General features: G+C 45.9%; 1 protein-coding gene across 1 annotated transcript; it reads left to right on the forward strand.

The window, feature by feature from the left end:
* The first annotated feature begins 9 nt into the window (after positions 1-9).
* Positions 10-21856, forward strand: LOC115326873. Its single transcript, XM_042289602.1, has 7 exons — positions 10-166; positions 2002-2075; positions 6561-6679; positions 7640-7829; positions 13311-13396; positions 17035-17166; positions 21753-21856. The coding sequence occupies exons 2-7, from the start codon at positions 2005-2007 to the stop codon at positions 21854-21856; spliced, it is 702 nt and encodes a 233-aa protein (XP_042145536.1). The 5' UTR covers positions 10-166; positions 2002-2004.
* The last annotated feature ends 1570 nt before the right edge of the window (positions 21857-23426 follow it).

Here is a 23426-nt window from a genome sequence, read left to right on the forward strand (position 1 = left end):
TTCTCCTACCCTAACAGCCACGCGCCACAATCGATCAAAGAAGAAGTTTTGCTCCATCGGCTCCGGCACCGAACAGGCTTTTTTGTTGCGGCCTTTTCTTGGAAGCAGAACCACGTTAGCGAGTCGGTGAGGTGCCGCTGCCAGGGGGACGACAACCAGGAACAAAGTGAGTGCGCTACGAAGTACCCAGTCCGATCGAGAAATCCAAACCCTCTTCCGCCAGCGTAAATAAACGGCGCGCTGCAGAATTTTACAACTTCGTGAGAATAGAGTGTTAGTAAATTGTTTAGGTAACTCCGATAACGGTACCTGATAACGATACGACGCGTGCGCAAAGGTTGGGTATCTTTATCGGAGTAATCGGAACGATCTACTGAAACTCTTCACAAACTCCCCAACGAGACGCTGCCGCCTGTGGTAGAATGCGTAGGTTTGAGAACACGAAGTTACCTGTATGAAAAGATATAAAAGACAAAAATAAAATTTCGCTAAGAGCCGGCGTCCACCTAAGGTAGATGTTTACTTTACCAAAAAATTACATTGTGGACGTCTTTAATATATTATATTTCAGAGGAAAAAAAACACCTTGTCTGCAAGAAAGGAAGAAATATCGGTTATCTTGGTGATGCTACCCTGTTTAATAATAAATAATAAAAGATGCGCATCAGACATGTTATAAAAATCTTCCACAAGAGGGGAATTTCTCTAGGGTAGTTTCCATGCCCAAGCCAGGCAAGACGCAAAACAATGATCTAAGCAAGGTTCTATAGACCGACACGCTGTCTACAAACGAGCCCGCTTTTTCCCACACAAGGTGTGGGCAGTGCGCGTGCGCAGAAACCGAATTCGCATGAAGTGAAGCGTCTGCGCATGCGCAGTGCCGTGAACAGCGCCACCGCAGCTGCGTGACGTCAGGGCCGCGTGTTGGTCTATATGCTCTCAACCTTTGGCACTATATTACCGCCGCAGCACCAATTTTCGGAGTTTCCGATTTCTGCGAGTGGTAGCTCATTTATGCGGGACGAAGAGTCGGGTTTCGTTAGAGAGTTTTGTTAGATCGTTCCTATGACTCCGGTAATGATACCCTATGCTCCGCCTCAGCCTTTGCGCGCGCATCGTATCGTTATCGGAGGTATCGGAACGATCTACTAAACCTCCTCATTAGAGAGTTCTAGGGAACCGTTTTTGCACATCCCATGCGCTACGATGGCCCCTCCAGTACGAGCTGCGCATATGTCAGAATTCTGCGGTAGCGCATGCGCAGTTCGTACCGGAGGGCCCATCGTAACGCCTGGGATGTGCAAAAACGGTTCCCTAAAACTCTTTGTTAGGGAGTTTTAGGGAACCGTTTTCTCAGATCCGATAAGGTACGATGGGCCCACCGGTACGAACTGCGCATCTGAGAGTTTTCATATGGTTGAAAAAACCCGAGACTGCGGGTAAACGACACAACACTGAAAGGTCTCTGCGGTAGCGCATGCTCAGTGCGTACCCGAGGGCCCATCGAACGGTATGGGATCTGCAAAAATGGTTCTCTAAAACTGCCTATTATTTATATCGAACCGGCCCGTACGTACATCAGGAAAAGCTTGTGGAGTAGGTCTGCAGGCCGATTTCGGCACTTTGATTGGCGTGCTTTTCAACGGACGTCCACATTGCCTCGTCTACTGGTAGAAATATGAGAGTGTTGGGGGTAAAGTTCCTTAATATTTTGTCTTGCAGCTTCATATCAGTTGCCGAGCTCGCGCCTGTAGCCAAGCCAAAACATTTCTGGGTCGAATCCTACAGTGGACTTAAACCTAAGCCCCCCCCCTGCCCCCCCCTTTCCTCTCATTACCCCGTAGACCAGGAGAGGTGACGTCCGTGAAAACGCGCCAATCAGAGTGCCACCATTAGCCTGGTGACTCACTCCAACCAGCTTTCTCGAATACGTGCCCGGTACGATCATTTGCATACGTCGGAGCATTAGTGCTGTGTTTATACTGCGGTCGTCACTTCCAGGTCATGGTGGCCTTCGTGCTGACTCTGTGCTGGACACTTCTCGACGTGGTCACGTGCCAGATCGCAGTGCACGAGTGAGTTCCGTCGAGTCAACGACCGTGATTAGTAACGGGCAGCTTGGGACACTGATTTGAATGTAGCGCCCACAGCTTCGAGAAGGATTCGTTCCACGCCGCGATGCTTGCTACCGCCAAACGTCTGTCGGTTACAAAAATAGTATAAGTAGGGCTGGGCACTTGATCGATTAACCTATCGAGTAATCAATTAATTCTTTAATTGCGACTAACTGAACCGGTTAACCGGGCAAAATGTGAAAAGCAGACGGAAAAGTAAAAATGCAACGCATTCACCACGCAGACGTAGACGAGTACCCACGTATGAAGGCAAAAGTTGGGGTAAATTTTGACCTAAAGTTTAACTCTACGGGACAGATTTGTAACTCTACTAAAGATGGTTATGTTTCCCAGCCACTTCAACGCCGCGTGAATGTCCGTTCAGCGCAGCAGAGACTATCGTGTACAATGAAGGGCGTTCGCTATTACTGGAGAATACGAATTATTCACATGACGCCATATTTGTGGGTGCTGTTCAAAGCGCATGCTCAGAACGAACTCACGTTGATAGGCTGCTGAGACCGACACTCTTCATGGTGCGGAATGCACGTTGCAAAAAAACTGTGGATGCTCGCCATCAGCACGCGCTCAGAATTCACGCACACAACTATGGCCGCCAGTGAATACTCCCTATATGAACAAACCTCTTAAACCCCATCGACCCAACACCGAACCTCTGCGGCTGAAGTAATAACCTAGGATTGTGGGTGTCTTTTGACCGTTCTCAACAACACATCATGGGTGATTTAAACTCCAAAATTGTGTATTGCGCCGTTTAACATATATACCATACGAAAAAAAAGCTTTTTAATTGCATTATGCATGGGAAGAAACAAACCCGATGAACCGATTAATAACCGATTAGAGGGTGGCGATTAATTGGGTTAAAACCTTGAATCGATCCTCAGCCCTAATTATAAATTAACGCGCACGTCTGTAAAAAAAAAATAGAACAGCGTTCTTGCGGCACAAAGGGCGGCGGAGAGATGCTCACCGGAGAAAACCTCATCTCGGAGATAAGCCCACTGGAAATAAGTTCACTGGAGACTTACCGCAAAATCTTCGAATGTGGAGAAAATCTTACCTACGAATATGTGATCCTGCAGCGTTCACTCAACTAAAATACGCTCATTCAGCATGTTCGATGGTGTATCTACCACAAGCAGGTACGTAGCCCCGCTCAACCTCGGGCATCTGCGTACCATACATCAAAGATACAAGCAAGGCGCTGGCACCCGTGCTAGCCAAAGAAGGAATCAACGTGGCCTACAAGCCAATGTCCACCCTCGAACGGCTCATTCTCCGTCCAAAAAAATCCCTCGCCGAAAGAAAAGAAAATTGCGAGGACTCCTTAGCACTTCGTATGAGTTGTGAATACGAAAGCATGAATGTCGTTCTTCCGCTCCCTTAGTTCGTCTGCGGCGTACGGGCGTCGACGGCCACGTTTAGCTACTGCCGAGGTTGCGACCGACGGACGAGCGCGCACTCTCGTGAAGTGGCCGCGCCGCGCTGAGCTCGGCCGTGCAACCTCTCCGGAGTTTGCCCGAGCGGGCTCTGCGGCCAAACACGCCCTCTTGCCGGCGGCCGGGCTACAGCGACGTTCGCTGAAATGTGGATCGCCTGATTGACGTGCCTGTAGCGTTTGTTCCGCTACTGCTCTAAAATATTTAACCCAGTTTTAAAATATGGGAACAAATTGTTCACTTTAACATATATAGACATCCAGTTTATAACGACCTTAAATAAAAATTGAACTCAAGGACAGCTTTCTCCGAGTCTGTAAAAAAGAACTGGTCTGTTTTTCTCCGGACCCGCGAAAAAGTGAGTGAGCTTTTCTCCGGCGAGCCCTTCTCCGGTGAGCTTTTCTCCGGGATTCCGCTGCAAAAATAAACTACAAATCTCCGAATTATCAGATATGTAGCGTTAACCGTCGGGATGTGCTAGATGCCAATGTTTGAGGACCTCTCGTTATGTAATCAAAAGAAGATGTTTCTTGGGATATAAATTACACCCAACAGATCCCGAAAACGAGGGTGAATACAGACTAAGTAATTTTACACTCTAAGTGTGTAAACAAAATGTATTTCAGAGTCTTACACCTAAGACTACACCTTTTCAGCATCTTTATTTCAAGTAACACATTCATTTAATTATAAGGTTGGGAGCTGTTGCATAAAACACTCTTAATTTTAACGGTGTAAACAGGATGTAGAAAAGATGGCTACGCCAAAGGAAGATTGCGTAGTGAAAGTTCGTCTCCTTCTTGCAGAGGGGTTGCGGAGGTTCAGTTACGGACTCCTGGGGTTCGGTTTCGGAGTGTTTCGGAAGATTCCGAAATTTTTTGGACGAAATTTTTTGTCGTTTCGAAGGATCGGCAGTTTCGCAGCTATCTAGACAACGTGGCGTTGTCCTTTTTGTTTTGTGGACGTTGGGAGTTTTTCAAGGCTCTAAATCAGGGGTGGTCAAGCTCGCGAGCCGCATGGGGCTCTTCGCGTGTTAAAGTGCGGCTGGCGTCTCCCTCCACCCCCGCCCCTCGCCTCATTCCCCCGCCTACCTCCTAGTCACACGAGCACTTCCCCCAAAAAAGGAATGAAACGCGTTTTAAATCGATGGACAGGTTGAGGTTCGGTGGTCTTGTGCTACTGCTACATTACGTACAGTGCTTTTGACTCCGATAGATTGAAAGTACCTCGATTTTCGTTTATTGTTTTGATCGTTTATTGACATTTATGATCAACGGAGTTACAAGAACTCCGTTAAGTCCTCAAGTGCCTACTCTCGTCCACAGCCATCACGAAGGACTACGAAAATAATAATAGATACTCTTATTGGGAAATTCATCAGTTAGAATGAATTTTAAAACAATTTATGGAGCTCTCAGCTTACTTTAGAGCGACTTTAGCATTCCTTTATATATAGATATATATATACTTGCGGGCACAGCAATCACGTCCCCTTTGCTCCTTCCTGTTCGTACTCGTCACAGCTCATCACTGTGCTCTCCATTCCTATCTTTTCGCTCTTGATCTTGTTTTTGTGTTCTATGTTCTCTTTCGCTTGTGCTTTTGTTTTATAACTTAACTTTATTATTTCAGTGTTCTTTGTGTTTCGCTTGGAGGACCAACATCTGGCCCTCCAAGCGATGGGCTTCACCATTTGCCCATGACACGGCAACTCGGATGGCAGCCAAGGAGGTTCGCTGCTGCGCGTGCATACAAAAAAGAACAGCAACTTGAGTCTCTGGCAGTTTCGAAGGCTCCACTGTCGGCGCTACCAGAATCGGTGTGGTAAGCAGAGCGGACCGAGCAGACGAGCAACCGGAGAGAGAACAAACTCACAAGCCGAGGAACAATGGAGAGCATTCGCGCAGGAACATCATCGTTGCCTTTAGAGCGGCTCGTACCAGCCCGTACCAAGCAGAGTTGTTTCGCTAGCAAAATCAACACGTGTAATCGCTAAACAGATCCAGATAAACAGAACCCATAATGTTGTCTACAAAAATAAATGGCAATACATCAGCAATTTTGTTTCATCGAGCCATTTGTTTTGCTAAATGGGTGACCGTTGTTCCAACAAATCGAAAGCTACAATTGCGATAAATATCTCCTAAATGGCATGCGAGATGTTCTCCGACACGTCTGACACCCGAAAGCTTCAATGACCTTTGAGAATCTCGAAGGCCTTTGGCCTAGACGGCATTTGAGTTCACCGTCTGACAGGCGTATAAGCTGTACTTACTCGCCTCTGTGCTTCGAGACTTTTCTTTTGTTCATCATGTTATTTAATTTCCTCCAGGCTTAGAGTTACACCGCCAAACTTAACAGGCTTACCTGCGGTATTGCTTTTATGAAATGCCTGTGTGTTTGGGGACAATAGATCCTATTCAAAACCCCATCAAGCAACATTGGCGGTCGCCATCCCTTGAGCACAAAGCGTCTGATTGGATTCGAGTTCGCTCCGAACGCGGACGCTGCCTTCGTGTCCAATACACGCGCAGGGCACCTGACCAGAAAACGGCGGTCTCGAATAATTGGCGCACCAGCTGCTAGGTGGCAGGCACTTCTCAAGAGGGTCCATATGCGGAGCGCAAGTTCGTGTGCTTCTTGCAGAGGGGTTACGACGATGACCGAACGCCGAGCTCTTATTGGCTGACTGAGAAATAAAAGTAGTGGGTAGACATCAACGAATCTAGTATAGGGGGTCTACCAACTGTCCTTCCTATCGAAACCAATCAGAGCTCGGCGTCGTTCTGACGTCACCGCAACTCCTCCGCAAGAAGCAGACGAATTGCTCTCCATCTCCAAGTATCGGACCTCGGTCGTCTTAGAATGGCAACGGTTGAAGCGTGGTCGGCGTACACACACACAATGTTACAAATGCGGCGTACATACTGAAACGCTGCAAAAGTGAGAGCTACCATGAGAAGACGTATGTTCTTTGTTGCAGATCATTCCCCATGGGTGACTACATGAAGGGTAAAAGGGCTCGGCTCGATGACGTCACTATATCGGAATATGACATTCCGAATGTCCCCGATATCTCGGACAGAAGAAACTATCCCAAAGGTTCGATCTTCTCTAGAAGTTTTTCCTCTAGTCGCTGTAGGTTCACTCGAAAAAAAAAGCAAATAAAAATAGCGCACGATTTTAATCAACTGCTGACTGACTTAATCACTGACTTCCACGGGTTTATTCTTTTGATGCAACAAAGAAGCTAATGGCGCCATAAAACGTTCCTTTTCGATGCTTTGTGTATATATACAATGTATACATGGCTTGTACTTGACGTCATCACATCGTGCTGAACGCTTCTACTTGTTCGTGCTACAGAAAATTCAATGGCGTAAAACGCATGCTTTACTGGACATGCGCTTAGCAGCAAGGTTACCAGAATGGCCGCCGATGTGACGTCAGTGCAAGACATGTATAGGCGGTATTCACTGGACGCCATATTTTAGTGCGCTTTTCAGAGCGCATGCTCAGAATGAGCTCACATTATTAGGCTGCTAAGACCGGCGATATCGATGACGTGGAATGCACGTTGCGAATGAACTATGGAAGCTCGTCGTCTGCACGCGCTCAGCAGTCGCGCACACAGCTATGGCCGCCAGTGAATACTTCCTATAGACCAACACAAGGCAGATGTGAGCATGCGCCGCGCCGACAGCAACGCCGCGCCCTGGTGATAGGGGATCTATATACGTTTCCAAGTCCGACTTCAGGGCGCAGCCATCTTGCTCAGTTGGGATGCGCTTGAGCGCAGCCATAATCCGATAACGACGCCTTAGCAAGGCTTCGTAGTCGGACTATGAGGCGTCCAAACGCACTTCAACCGAGCAAGATGGCGGCGCCCAGAAACCGGACTTGCAAACGTGTATAGAGAAAAAAACTCGTGACGACACTCAGAGCGTACCAGACGAGTAATCCTTCTGGAGAACATGGGGATAGAGGAGGGAAGTAACTCATTAGAGCAGGAATAACGTTAAAGTAAAAGACGTAAACTCTGAAACATCTGTCTCCAAGCAGCCGTTTCCCGGCCGTTGCCGTCAACCCCGACGTCCGCTTCCACGACGACGTTAAGCTGGGCAGACGGCAGGGAGGTCAGCGAAGTTCCCGGAGGAACTCCGGGTGTCGGTCCCGGACCCCGGCTCGCCTTCGGTTCGGCCTGCGGCGCGGACAGAGAGTGCGACATGGCCCTGGGTCTCAGATGCCTCGGGTAACTCACTCGCAAAACCGTCGGTATGAAAAGAGTTTGTTGCCGAGACACGTGCGAGGAGTAGCATTGCACGAGGCATTTTCGCTCTTGCTCTATGCCGACTTGGAAATGATGAGCAAAATTTCAGACGTAATTTTCTCCAAAACATTTGTTCGTACTAGAGTAAAGGCTTTGGTCTGTTGGGTTTCGCGGAACGCTAATTCACGTAGTGCCAAAATTTATCAGGATTGCGGCTGTTTCCTGATGTGCCTGACGATCGCGATTTAAAATTGGCTCGCATTTTTTTCCGGCAGCGTTTGAATTCAATTTCCCGCTTTGGGGAGGCCACGTTTCTTCATCTTTCGATGCAGAAAACGTTTTATTCTTAAAACTGTTTTTAACTCAGAAGAAAACCAATAAGGAAATTTAGACCTACAATTTTTCTTCAGCGGAAACCTGAATTATGTTAGTGAATTCGAATAATAATAATATCAATAACAATAATAAATAATTTTGATTAGGTGTCAAGGAAGAGCCATTCGGTCTTGGTGCTGGCACACCGGACATCCAATCATTTAAAAACAAGGAGCACACTTACATTACAAGATAAAACTTGAAAATTATAACTGGACAAAAACACAAAAAACATCCGAATCAGCGACACATAAAATTAGAAGGTAAATATTTACCTGAAGTTGATACGTTGGTGTGCCGTGAAGGTTAATGTCCATAGTCTGGAGAGTAAACCACACAGACAGAAGAAAAACGATAGTGTTAACCGACAAAGTTTCTTGGAAATATTAGTAACCATGTAGCTTCATGTCATTTGTCATCATATTAGGCTAGTTCAAAAGTAATAGTAAGATGTCGGCTACCTGAACTTCAAAAGTAAATTAACGTGTAATAATAATAATAAGAAAAATATTAATAAATAAATCTTTATTGGTTCCCCAGGAACAAACATGTGGTCTTGATTCTGGCACACCGAATCCTCCAAACAATCGAAAAACAGGAGCATACAAGTATTGTACACGGGTTAAAACCAGAAAAACATAAAAACATCCCAACTAGATTGGAATAAGCAACGCATTTCATTACACAAAAACTAAGCAGAAAAAAAATTATGCGCGTTGGCATTTTACAGCACTTGAACTGTGACAATCGCACGTTGGCTGTGGAAGCCACAGAGATAAAGGCGACATCAAGAAAAAGCTATGAGCAGTGCAAGGCATTTTACGCTTGAGGATAAAATAACTTCTCAGGTCGGGCTTAACTCGAACAAATTTTCTGGGGAGTTACGAAAAGTCTGAGAGTTCGATTAAAAATGTCAAGCTTCTCTGCGTACTCGTTGTAGCTTTCCAAGAACCTAGCTAGTGGGCTTATTATCTAGATACAGAAAAGCGTGATTTGAGTCTTTTATCCACTCTAGTAACATGTAGTTTGAATAAAAGACATGGAGAAGGAATGTCTCCATGCAGGGTCTAAACAAAAATAACAAATCCGGCTTTCCTCGGCAGTGCCTCGTAATTGAAAGACTACTCATCACTTGTCAAGAAGCGGTGCTTAAAGATTGAAATCAATTTTTTTTTTGTAGATTTTCAATTTTTAGCGAATTACTTTTACAGACACCATCTCGCACCACCGATGCGCATTCTAGCTGTGAACGGCTCAGTGAACAGTAAAGCGTAATAAATTAAAGTACAAGGATTGGCAAATTCCCTTATCAAGCGACTCACAACTGCCCAAGCTTGTAACGATTCACTAACTATTCTTCGCACATCAGCATCAAAACGCACAAACTTGAATCAAAGGCAACACCGAGATCTCTTATCTCCGTCACACGAGACAATAAATCGCCGCCAATACGATAACAGATAGCGGTAATAATCCCTGGAGAAGGGCAATGAGGGGACAAATGACTGACACGTCCTTCGTCCCCCTTCTACGGGTATTATTGTCGTTATTCTTGTCCAGCTTGCTTGCACCGCTGCATTAATTGCATTATCAGCATAACCTTCAAATGCAGGCCGTTCACCCATGTTGGTGTCTGAAGTTGGTGGCGCCCGCTAAAACCTGTTTGCTCTACTGGCGTGTAGCTCCTTGTTAGCGCAGTTGGTAGAGCGCTCTACTGAAAATGGAGAGGTCCTTGGTTCGATACCAGGGAAGGCGGATTGTTTCAGTCGCGCACCAGTCACCTATTTGTGTTTAGGGTTTTGTGTTTGCCCTTGCCCCCCATGTTCCCCTTCTCCGTGGATTATTATCGTTATTATTGTCCAGCTCCCTTGCACCTTTGCATTAATTGCATTATCACGATAAGGAAAACTTATTTTTTGCGTTTTTTGTTAAAACGTCATTACTTTTGTTTTCGAACGAATAAGACGGAGCTTATATTTTTTTACAACAAATGTTGAATGTGTTTGCGTCGGTCTGCAGCGCGCAGTCGCCAGTAGTTAGAATTTCTCGGGAGATTCTAATATCCCCGATATCCCCGATATAAAGAGATGTGAGATAGCAAGAGGGATAGCATCGTTCAGAAATATAGGACATAGGAGTGGCCTAAACAAAATATCCATGAGGCACACCAGAATTTGTTTTGTAGCTGTTGTGGAAGTCATATGATTAACTCGGACAAAACTCTTCCTATGCAGTACATAACGTTCGAGCCATTCAAGCATTTCTACTGCAACAACATAGTATTAAGAAAAAGTTTGGAGAGGAGGATTTCGTAATCAACTAGGTCATACTTCTTGCTCAAATCTAAATTAACTACAACGACTTGGCCCTGTTTACACACTACACCTGAAGCAGTTGAAGTAAAAGTAACCAAATTAGTTGTCGACGTGCCTTGAACAAATCCATGCTGGTTGGGAATTAACAAATTTTTTTCTCGAGAATGATAAAACTTTATGAACAACCATTTCAAAAAGCTTAAAAGCTAAGAAGAGAGATCGGTATATATTTGGATGCATTTCCTCCTTTTCCCTGACTTTTGGACAGGAACAACCACAGCGAGCTTCCGCGCGTCTGAAAGTATATGATAATTTAATGAGTTGTTAATATATCACACAGCGCGGGGCTGCATAAATCATGGTCAGTTTTAATGAAAGCGGAAGGTGTTTTGTCGTAACCAGCCTGCGAATTCGGGTTTGTCTTTTTAATACACTTTTTGACCACCTACTCCTTGATTGAAATTGAGTGGAGAATGTTGTCAAGCATAGCCGAATGAGAGTCATCAGAGTATGTGCCTATCTGCTCTGTCTGTGTAAATTGACATGAAGTGATCGGCGAAATTTTCCGCAGTGTTTTCTGCAGTGACATCATCTATGACGACTGTATTTTGTCTGTCTGCCTTTGCTGTACGCCAGCCAACGTGCTGCCAGACATTTTGGAATTATCATATAATTCTGAATCTGCCGCTTCTCAGTGTCCCAGGCGATCCCAATTTATTAATTTTTACATTCTTTTTTGCACTGTTTAAATTTAATTTTGCACTTAAAGACCGACGACCAGTTCGCCCTTTCTATTTTTTCCCCGCTTCCTCCTCTCCCCCTTCTACCCTGTCCACTGTTGCCTGTTTCCTCCTCCCCCAGGGTGAGGAGGATCTTCTGCCTTGCAGAGTCTCGTGTCTGGTCGTCGGCCTTTAAGGAAAGACACTACCCAGAAAAAGGTCGATTTAGAAAAATGGCATGTTTACATCCGCCAATACCTAGAGAGCATTCCAAGAAAGTTTTGTTCGTTTACACTGCATTTTTATTTTTTATAAATTATTTTCGGTCCACAAATGCTAAAAAAAAGGTAGAGGTTGGAGTACTTGAACGCATTTTCTGCGTTTAAATTTTTTGCATACATTTCACTTTAGAAAAACTATTGTCTGGTAAAGGGACAAAGGGAAAAAATCACTTATTTTTTTTCCTAACTGGAATTTAATAAGCGATGCAGAGGTGGCATTCTTTTTTTTTTTACTTTGTGGAGGTCTTTTATAAAATATGTTAATATTTTGCCGAAGAAGTAAGAGACAAAAAATTTATTTGATTTTTTCACCATAATGTTAGCATAAAATAAATTACTTTATAGAAAATTTCTTTTCATAGCTACACTATGCACGCATTCTGCTGCGTATCTAGTGAAAAAAAAACGTTGGATGTTAAATTAGTTTTTTAACGATAGTTTTGCTAAACAAAGTCAGTGTTCCTGATAAAGACGACTATACTATTTTTTCAATATTTATATACATAGATTAAATTTTGCACTGCATGCTGCCTCACAACTGCCAGTATATGCTGTAAATGTCATTCGTATTGAGCGAAAGGTTCAAAAGTTTACACGGTGTTCCCTTCTTAAAGAGGCGAGTTGTCTTTAGATTTCTGTGCAAAAAAAATGTTCTCCCAAAGTACGTAAATTTAACTCTGCTGCTTGCGTTCAATCTCCTTTTATATAATTATAACTCTTGCGCGAACATGAATCGTTAGAGAGAATTCGCTTCCGCCTACAATCGGGAACTTTATATCCAGTGCGGGATTATATTTCTCTTGCGGTACTATTGGTATTGTACTTGGAGTTAGACTTAAATCATCCAAGTTAGAAAGGCACAAATCATGAGCGTTTCTCTGGCGATTGTAATTTCCGCTGTGCCGTGTTACACGTAGGAAACCAGTGGAGTTAGTTAGCAAACTGCACTTCCGCGAGACATCGAATTTGTTCGCTGAAATGTTGGAAGATGTCCAGTTGATCCCCGGAGTGTTCAAATCTCTCAATATTAGACATTTATGAGCGTCAAGCTCGTTGACAGTGTCTTCTACATATCTGAGGCAGTCGCTAAATTTGTCCGGAGTCACTTGCGGAAACAAATAGAAAACGTCATAAAGAATGCCTCCGTGGCGATCGCAACAAGTCTCCACCCATAAAGACTCGGGGCACTTTCCCAAATCTCAACGTCCAGTCGCGACGACGCGTTTGTCGAGGGCAACTAGGATGCCACCGCCTATTTTCCCCTCTCCAGACCTTTCACGATCGCGACGATGTTCATCAAAATTTGGAGGAATGCCATTAGAAGACGCGATGCCTGAACAGAGCCAGACAATAGAAAAGTGTGATAGGCTAGAATTTGAAAATAAATTATCGGCCTTTGTTCCAAGCCTGGAACATTCTGATAATAAACACAGTCATGTCTCATTAATCCGCTAATACAGATACCCCGCTATGTAGACAACATGTTTGGGGACCAACCTGACAAATACAGGCATTCTTGCCTAGCTATTATGGACAACTCACATTATGGATGCGTTAAGGGGCGAACAAAGGTGTCCATATTAACGAGACATCACTGCACCTAGACTACTGAATGCTTCCTAAGGTTATGACCACTTCGAAGAACAACCGCAACAACAACAACAACGACGACCACAACCCCAACAAGGACAATATTAATAATAATAATATTAATAATAACCGTCATTATCATCGTCACCATCATCATCATCACCTTATCTCGAATGGACGCAGGTCCGGGCTGTCCTCGGCGCGGTGTGCCTGTGGCCATGCCACACCCGTCTTCGTCCAGGAGAAAGACGGCGGCAGGTGTGTCCGAGGTGCGCAGAAAGCCCGCGGAAATGCAGTCTCTGCTGTGATTCTGAGTAACGCTGTTAAACGGAGTATAAAACAAATTTCATAATTTCGCTAAAAACAGCTGACTGAAAACGGAACAAAAAAAAAACTCGACTCGCCTTGTTTATTGATTTTTTTTTTCGTCACTGGCAGCGATAAAGGATGGTTCACACGGAAACACAGTGAGGGCGCAGGCGAGCGGGTGTAAGTTTCCCGTTTTGTTAAAACACCTGAGACTGAGTGAGACATCTCGAGAACAACCAAGATATAAGAGACAGGGAAAGAAGTCAATCAGACGACCTCTGACTGACTTTGGTTGTTTCGAGACTTCTCACTCAGTCTGAGGTGTTTTAGCAATACGGTTCGCACACTTGCGTTTGCTTACGATCGAGTACTTGTGATCTCTTACGACGAGAGAACGTAGTGGCATGCTGGCGCCATCGTAAGGTGGCCCTGGAACTACATCTTACAAGAGCGCAGGTTTTACAGTCTTTGCGAGGTCAAGTGTACGTACTGTCGTGACCGGTTATAACCGAAGTCGGTTATAACGACATAGCGGCTACAGCGAAGCGATCACGATTTCACATTCCCCTTTGCACTTTGTTATAACCGAAGTCGGTTATAACGAAATAGCGGCTACAGCGAAGCGATCACCATTTCCCATTCCCTTTTGCACTTCGTTATAACCGAAGTCGGGTATAACGACATAGCGGCTACAGCGAAGCGATCACGATTTCACATTCCCCTTTGCACTTTGTTATAACCGAAGTCGGTTATAACGAAATAGCGGCTACAGCGAAGCGATCACCATTTCCCATTCCCTTTTGCACTTCGTTATAACCAAAGTCGGTTATAACGACATAGCGGCTACAGCGAAGCGATCACGATTTCACATTCCTCTTTGCACTTCGTTATAACCGTATTCGGTTATAACGAAATAGCGGCTACAGCGAAGCGATCACCATTTCCCATTCCCTTTTGCACTTCGTTATAACCGAAGTCGGTTATAACGACATAGCGGCTACAGCGAAGCGATCACGATTTCACATTCCTCTTTGCACTTCGTTATAACCGAATTCGGTTATAACGAAATAGCGGATATAGCGAAGTGACTTCAGATTCCCGTTGACTTTGTTATAACCGGTCTCGACACCACTACCTTTGAGCAACGGTCCTTTACTTGGAGGTAGGAAGCTTCTGGAGGCGACACGACGCCACCAGAGGTGAAGCCGAGGGAGACTTCTGATTTGGAGGGACGCGTTCCCAACGATGATCAAACCCAAAAGACGCTATTGGACGGAAAGCAGAGTTATTTTGGCGCCAACGGCTCTTTTAGTCACCCCGTTTCCACCGATCGTGACCTTTAGTTCCGGCTTCACTTGGGACTTTTTTGTATGTCTGGCTTGAGTCGGTATGTCGCCTCATTTTCGTGCTACCTCCATGCCGCTTTAAAACATTGTCAATATATTTTTAAGATAAAAAAGACCGGAATAATGCGCAACGAAATGTTTTAGAAATACGGAACTGCCAAGCGTTAAACAACTACCCCATAGATGTCTCCAGTGCGTCCTCTCGTCTTGAGCGCCTTCATACAAACACGCGTTTTTGCTTATACATCTGAGCCATTTTCCGCGCCATCGTTTTTTTTATATTTTTTTATGTCTTTTGAAGTGTGCGCAAACCGGTGCCACTCAGCTCGAGCGCGTAGCCTTGGCCAATGCTTAGACGCCATTTTACCGCACAAGTCGCGCACTGCGTGCGCCAGCGCGCTGGCCCACTCGATGCAACAAAGTATGCCCGGGTGTAGGCACAGCCGATATTAACACCAATTTGATATAAATGACTTGGACCCTTGGATTAAGTGGGAATTTTCCCTAAAAGCCGATTGGGAACTCTACTTAGAAAAAACTGGGCCACACCAAGAAACAGCCCAGGAAAGACCGACAGGGAGAAAGGACCCTCAAGAGCCCGACATCAGCCCGACATCAGCCAAACTCCGCGAATGGGCACAAAAGGGCGACACCAGTGGGTCGACGATGGGCGAAGGGCAACAAGTACTCCCAACAACCACCACCGTAGTGATTTTTGCTTTTCCCCTTCTCCCAAGGAGAAGCCCCAATGAAGGGGTCTCCCCCTCAGTATAGGGGGATCACTCTGAGACAAACAGACTTGTAGGCACCCTACTCTCGTCGTAAGAGATCACAAGAGATTGTTGCGGGACTCAGGATTATCATCATCATCATACCGCCGCTAGGCAACCCTGGCCTCAAGAACTGCCGGAACCCCTGAGGAACCCCTCGAGGACAAAAGACATTCTAATAGACAATGTAGTAAAATACAAATATCTGGGAGTCTGGCTCAATGAGGGAAGGAAATATCTAGAGAAACACGAGGAGAATATAATTAGAAAAGGGAAAAGAATTTCACCTAATATCAAGCTCAACGCACTATGAAACTATAATAAATATAAAGTGATCAGAGGTATATGGAAAGGGGTGAGGGTACCAGGACTGTCTTTTGGCAATGAGGTACTGTGCATAAAATCAGAGGTTCAATCCAGATTAGAAATTCGGCAAAGAAACGTATGCAGATTTGCACTGGGAGCACATGAAAAGACACTAAATGAGGGTTCGTACAGGGGGACATGGGCTGTCAATGGGCTGGACATGGGCAATTAGTAAGTTGAAATTTGAACAAAGGTTAACCGAAATGGATTATATGCGGTGTGCGCAGAAGGTATTCAAGTATTTTCAGATGAAAAGTTTAAACACAAAATGGACAAACCGAACCCGAAAGCTTACATTTAAATACCTACACACTAGTGATGGGGCTGAGCAGACTGCTTCAGTGGTAAAGAGAATAAAAGAGGCAGAAAGAAAAATGTGGGAGGTAAGAATGCAGAAGAAATCAGTTCTAACAATGTACAGGTCACAAAAACAGGACATAAGAAAGGAAAATGTGTTTGACAATTCACTGGGAAGTTCTTTGCTGTTCGAGGCGAGAACGGGAGTTTTGAGGACGAGGACGTATAGGCTAAATTTCAGGAGACAGACACATTATGTGTTGCCTGCCATAATAAGAGCGAGACACTACAGCACTTTGTTTCAAAGCGCACAGAGCTTCGCCCTGCCCTCCCTGAAGGGGTAATAGATTCGGCCGGGGCCCTGGCTTTTGCTGGCGACGATGGGAAGGACGGAAGAGAAAAGGATTATAGTCAAAAAGAGGTGATTAGAAGATTGGTGAAAATTATCTAGAGAAAATTGAATGGTGCACAACTAACTAGCACAGTTGGGAAAAAGCGGGAGAGAGGAAAATTGTGAATCTCTCCCACGTGGCTCTGACCCAAAGTTTCAACCCTGTCCCCAGTGGGTCCGGTGCTGGGCTAACGCCAACAAGGTTTGACCAGGAAAAATTGGCGACTCGTAATGTTTTTCGTTTTTTTGTCTGAAACCTCAATGGTCGTCCTAGTGATATCCCACATGACCTGGTGATAGTTAGAAGGGAGAAAATTGACTTAGAAGGGCAGAAGGAGCTATATGCATGTATTTTTAGACTTAAGCTAGGTGACGCAAGCTGCCGCCCGATACTAAGGGTATCGCCATTAACATCCATCCATCCACAGCCAAGGCCATATACGAGTCGTGTGCGGGCGACACCGAGTGCAACATCGGGAATCCTAACATGCGGTGCGTCGACTTCCTCTGCTACTGCCCGCTGCCCTTCGTGCTGACGGACGCGCAGCACTGTCTCCCGCGTGAGTACGACGCACTGGATATCTAAGTTCTTTTTCACTGCTTATTCGATACAAAGGTGCTTAGTATGTGTGCGCGTATGTCTTAGAATATAGTTCGTCCCACCATAGTGACAAAGATTGTGAGAACTTGAGATTGGGCGAGTTGGTTGTTCATGTTTGTCGACCTTTAGCGCACTCAAAAAAGTGTCATTCAAGCATTCACACACCCAAAGAACACTCCTTTCACACAGCGCTCTGTGTGAAAGAGCGCTGTGTGAAAGGAGTGTTCTTTGGGTGTGTGAATGCTTGAATGACAGTTTTTTGAGTGCGCTAAACGTCGACAGACAAAGATTGCTTTCTGTAAGGTCTATATGGTCGTTTCCTGTTCACGCCACGCCCACTGAAAAGCACGGCAAACAAGTCGAGGTACTCAGCTGATCTAGCCACACCGTGGTCTCTTTCACAATAAAGACCCTCTGCTATGCTCACCGTCACCATGGTAGCGAAGCATGTCCTTCATAGACGCACACGTGAACGCGGACGCTGAAGCCACCAAGCGGATGCCAAATTACGAACATTGTCTGCAAAAGTGAACGCAGCAACGCTAGTCAAAGCAGGACACGCCGGTGCGGGGGTGACGCTGAGAGCTGAAGTGGTCGCCTGCTGAACCCTTGGTGGTTTGACGAGGCTCGTTGCAAGCTTTGTCCCGAAATTATAATACATTTTCCCCTACTGAAGCTGAGTACAAAGGGTGACCGCACGTAGCGCGGTCTGTTTGGAAGCCTAGCTTCAAACACCCAGAAGAATCACCCAGTCCGGTACTCATTCGTCGGTTAGCAGACGGCAGATCCAATGTCGTCGACTCTTCCTGTCTTCAGACGCTGAGTTCGAGTGTGGGCCTATCCAGAACACGTTTTGTTGTGATGGTGATGGGGACCATAGCAGACAGACTTCATCGTGCCGTAAGAGATAGCAGTGTGGAGAGATCAGGTGAGTGTTTGAGCTCATTTGCCGTGCTTTTCAATGGGCGGCACGTGAAAGTAGGGTTCGAAATAAGGACTAAGTGCAGATAGACTTTTTCCAGAGCCTAATATTTCAACACGTCTTGCACAAGAAACATGTTTTCGTGCAAGACCTGTGAAAATAGGTCTTAAGACAGAAAAACAGGACATAAGTAAAACGCTAGCGGGCGAAGAAAGAGAGGATAAAGGTCCGTTTACACACTTCCGTTTGACTCCGACCGACTGAGACAATAGTAGTTTTTAAGCCTTTTGTGACAGATTACGTCTTTCTGCAATGCTGCGCATTAAGTCGTAAGCAATCCTCAGAGGATTAATAGCCGGTCTTGTCCCAGTCGGTCAGAATTAAGCGTAAGCGTGTTAGCACGCCTTAAAGCGTGCAGATCAATTCTGAACAGATTCTATGACATCGATAAGAGTATCTTTCAGCCGGGTCCCATATGGCGGATACCGCACTAGCAATATTGCCCCGGATGGAGACGGGTCGACCAGCGTAAAACCTGAAAACAAAGGTTTAATCGGCGAACTTGTGCCAGAAACAAATGAGAATGAGCGTCGGAAAAGCAGAAGTGGGCGTCGCGGCGTAGACGTGACAGGTTGCTTGAACGAGACACCGAGAGAGAATGAGCCGTAAAGCCACTCCCGGCTCCCTACCCACTAAGCTCGGTATCTCGAATATTCGACCCAGAATGTTCGGGTGTGAGCTAGGGCGAGACTGACTCAACAAGGTCATGTTGGCCTCCTCATCTTTCACACTCGGAGTAAAAGCCGGTTCACACATGCAGCGGAGAGCTAAGTTAGCGCTCATGTGGCGCTTCCTAGCGCGTGATGTAGCGCTTGGTTAGCGCTTCAGTAGCGCTCTGTTAAGGCCGGTTCAGACACTTGCGTTTGAGTGCGTTTGACTGCATTGCGTCGAGAATTGAAAGCGAGTCACCAGCACATCTGTGCTTCGTATAAAGTGTGGAATCCAATTCAAGGAATCCTCTTGGCACGCGATATAAGCAGCAGGGATGTCCTGGTTTCTCGTTGCCGCAACGCAGTCAAACGCAGTCAAACGCAACTGTCTGAACCAGGCTTTAGCGCTTCAGAAGCGCTTTGTTAGCGCTCTGTTAGCGCTACTGAAGCGCTCTGTTAGCGCTGTCATGCACGCTCCTTGTGCCGTGCTTGCTGCTGCGGAACGACGCGTGCACGGCGATTCCTTTGTTGTTGTTTTTCCTTTGGCATTGAAAGAAGAGGAAGTAAAACAGCCGCTCTCCATGCAAAGGGTCAGGCAGGCGACCCAGAGTCATGGCCCTTGAGCGACTAATTGATTGGGTACGACCTCATCGCATTCTATTCGATATGCGTGACCTTGATTTCAGAGACACGCAGTTAAAAATAACCGCCTTCGAAAGAGCTCTGTGTCTCGGTCCCTCAGCCTATGGAACACGATTCACCAGGTACCCGTCGGTATCTCGGTGGCGAAAGATTTCGCGCACCCAGAGCCCTCTTCTGGGCGTTAAGCCGCCCACACATATATGCACTAATCACGTATGTAAGAGCATTGGTCGCATTTCTATTTCAGCATCCCAAATGTCCGCCATGGTGCTGCTGATTCACACCCAAGCACAGGAACCGGAACCGCAGTGCACGCGCTAATCCGCAGCACCGCGGTACAAACAGTGCTACTAAAGTGCTAACACAGCGCTGCTGAAGCGCTAACAAGGCGCTACTGGAGCGCTAACAAGGCGCTACTGGAGCGCTAACAAGGCGCTACTGGAGCGCTAACAAAGCGCTACAGAAGCACTAATCGCGCTGTGTTAGAACTAAGTCACGCGCCAGGAAGCGCCACATGAGCGCTCCTTGGAGCGCTCACGTAGCGCTAACTTAGCGCTAGGCTGTATGTGTGAACAGGCCCTTAGAGTAAACTTCAATCTTCTAGAAGTAAGGAGAAGCGCTCCTTCTGAGTCATGAACGCGAAAATATTACCTACGAAGCGAGAGTTCCAAAGATGGCACCTTTGCAGTGCGTGTAGTATCGAACTACTAGTTGAAGCTGGGATGAATCTTATTACGCAGTCGTAATGAAATCAGTTTCGGCTCTTTGGATTGGTAAGATATTGGCGAGCGCTTCTGCTGAGTGAAGTTTTCGCAGCCCAAAACTTAAAGGCCGACGAGCAGAAAAAGAGGAGGAAACTCTCCCTCAATTTCTCATTTCCACTCGAAAAAAAGAGACTCTCCTTCTTTCTGCGGGAGGTAGCTCAAAGACCCGCTCCTATGGGCAGAGGGGGAGAGAAGAGAGAATGGGGAGAAGGAGACTGGATGGGAACCGACTTTCTTCCTGGCAAAAGACGATTCTGTAGGTCGGCCATTGAATTACGCAATCTTAAGGTCTCTGAACATGCCAAATGAGCACTAGCGCTTGGGATAATGTGTCAAAGCTTCAGAACTCAATGTGTCCAACTTCAGAAATAACGCGATCATTAAGAAAAAAAAATAGACTGAGAAAGTGCGGACCCCCGGGCCATCTTAAGACGCTACGAGTCTTTGCGTATTCTAGGGCTTTGCTGGCTGGCATCTTCTCGTAAAAAAATCTCCGAAGTCTACTTTTTTTTTTCGTCAAATAACGCCATTATTTCTAAAACGCGCACAGCTTATTCCGACCGTCTACGCTATTGGAGAGGAGATCCAACCATCGCTGCCCTAGCGGCTAAGTTCAGAACTAAACACATGCGAACAACGACGACATGAAGTTGTTTGTGTTTCTGACGGATCGCTCGGCTGACGTACTCAAACGCTTCGTCATCTTTCGGCTTCTGCTCGTGCTCAATACGTAAGGCATCAAAGGAAGTCCCAGCTAATCCTGGACTCAACGTTCTTGTGCAGTGTGTGTCCCGCGCTCGATTCAGGAAGATGACGTAAAACATTCCACTTCACAGGCCTTCAATTTGGTCAAGGTGTAAGATGTATATGTAGGTGAGGACACCGCGCACGTCGCAGCTTCCCGATAAAGTCCCCTCCTCACCTTGGTCGCGAGCGGCGGCGTCAGGTGACTCTTCGGCACGCGACTAGTGGTGGCCTGTCGCGGGCCCGGTTTCCCATGCATCCCCACGGGAGACATGCTTGAGAGTCGCAGACTATAGCTTAGTTTGGGGAGCACTGACGTAAGTACGCGTTCGTAACTTCCTCACTGCTTGGTATTGCAAACGCGGTCATAATTCACGTGACCCTGATCGAGCAGTTAGAAACTCTATACCACTCTGGAGCATACACTGGCACGCTGGTGCCATCTATGGGGTGGCCCTGGAGCTGAATTTCAATACAGCGAATGTTTTGCGGTATTTGCGAGATAAAATGTACGTACCATTTAGGACAACTGGTCGTTTATAACATTGAGATATGGTTCGAGACATATGGCAATGTTATAAACATTGCCTTATGGTTCGAGACACGCGGACATGACGAGTGTTCCACGGCGACCCGATAGATGGCGCCAGTTTGTTCTCTCATTGTAAGAAATTTTAAGAGGTTTTGAGATACGCAGTCGTAAGCAGCCGTTGTAAGCGTGCGAACGAGCCTTTAGAGTAAACGTTTTGCTTCTGTTTATCAGCACAAGTGCAGCCTGAGGTGCTGGGACCCTCGGGTGTGGTGCCCGCTCTACTCATCCTGTTTCTGCTCCTGGCGTTCGGCGGAGTCTACGTCTATCACTGGTGAGAGAATACTAATAATATTAATAATAATAATCATAAAATCTAATAATAATATTAATAATGACATTAATCATAACTATTGCTTTTCAATCAATATTCCAAATGCAGCCAGTTGAGTGTCGGGTCTGGTCAAAAGCAGCAGAGGTTTGTGGGACCAAACCCAGCATTTGATGTATAGCGGACCGGATATTCGCACAGAATCACACTACGTACACAGAGTGAAACACAAAAACACAAACAGAATTTGGTGTTTCATCAGAGTACAGGTGGATAGTCAGAGTTGGTGTTTTAGTCAAGTTTGTATGTTGCTTGAAGATGAGTCATGATTAAAAAAACACTGACTAGCACACTCACACACACACGATCACACAAAAAAGGTAAAAAAACGATATATCGGACGGAGACACCTATATGTTTCTTGCTGATTCAGGCAAATTCACTCTGAGGGTGTTCACATAAAAAACAAAATGCAGAGGATCAGAGAAAGTGAGATTTTACACAATTAATTCACTTGTCACTTTGTAAGAGTTGAAAAGCAGCAACATTCACTATCTATACACGTCGGAGAACGAGCTCCTCGAAGATTCCTGTAGCGCGTTGTGCGGAGTAAGGACAAGCAAATTATCTGGGACTTCATTAAAGATTTTTGGGACATGAAATGAACAAATACTTTCGCCGTAATGAGTTCTCACCCGCGGAGTCTGAAAACGCGGAGCGGATCTCAGATCACAAAGTGGACTTGACGATACCTTGAACTCAGTTCCTCAGAAGTGTCGCCAGATAACAGTTTGGAGAAATAATGAGTAAAAACAGGGTAACACGAGCGAGGCAAACAAAATGTCAACGGATAGAAAGTTTTTTATATGCGACACTTTTCAAAATTCCTTTTAAAAAACTGTCGATTCTTGAATGTCAGAACTGAGGACAGTTACAAAATACAGTGATTCCATATCTGAGTATACTGTAGACTAACCCGTGCGTAATGCTCTTTCTAAGTGACAAGGGTATAAATCCTTTTATATGGTAAAGCAAACAAACGACAGTTTTCAGTCGTTGGCATACATAAGGCATACAAAGTGCACGCCTAGGTACTTTACTGAGACAACATCTTGTCACGCGCGTCGCCGAGCGAGCGCGTGCGTGGCCGAGTGGTTACCATGCTTGGCTGTTGCGCGGAGGCTCCAGGTTCGATTTTAGACAGCGGACTCTTCCTTTGGGTATTCTTTCAACTTGGCGTTCTCGTAAGTTCGAGAACCTTGTCGTCTGATCGAGTTACGACTGTTTTACGCGCCGAACGTTGTACGCCGAATGTTCCAGAAACCCACGCGGGTACAAAAAGTGCTCCACGTGTCGAGCCCAAGTCACTCATTCGCCTGCGCTCGATCCTCCCGGTACGCCGCCACCGACGCCTGCGACGCTAGCCTTCTACTTTGTTTCGGGCACAAGTTCGCCCCATTAAGCCTGAACTCTATGGGACGAATATGCTGCGAAAAATCCACGAATTTTGCCCGGCGGCTTTTGCTCTGCGCGTGGAATAACCACAGTGGCTGCTACGTCGCGCGCAAAGCGAGCGT

The sequence above is a fragment of the Ixodes scapularis genome, unplaced genomic scaffold, assembly GCF_016920785.2.
Source record: "Ixodes scapularis isolate PalLabHiFi unplaced genomic scaffold, ASM1692078v2 PGA_scaffold13__105_contigs__length_92229423, whole genome shotgun sequence".
Classification (NCBI taxonomy): Eukaryota; Metazoa; Arthropoda; class Arachnida; order Ixodida; family Ixodidae; genus Ixodes; species Ixodes scapularis.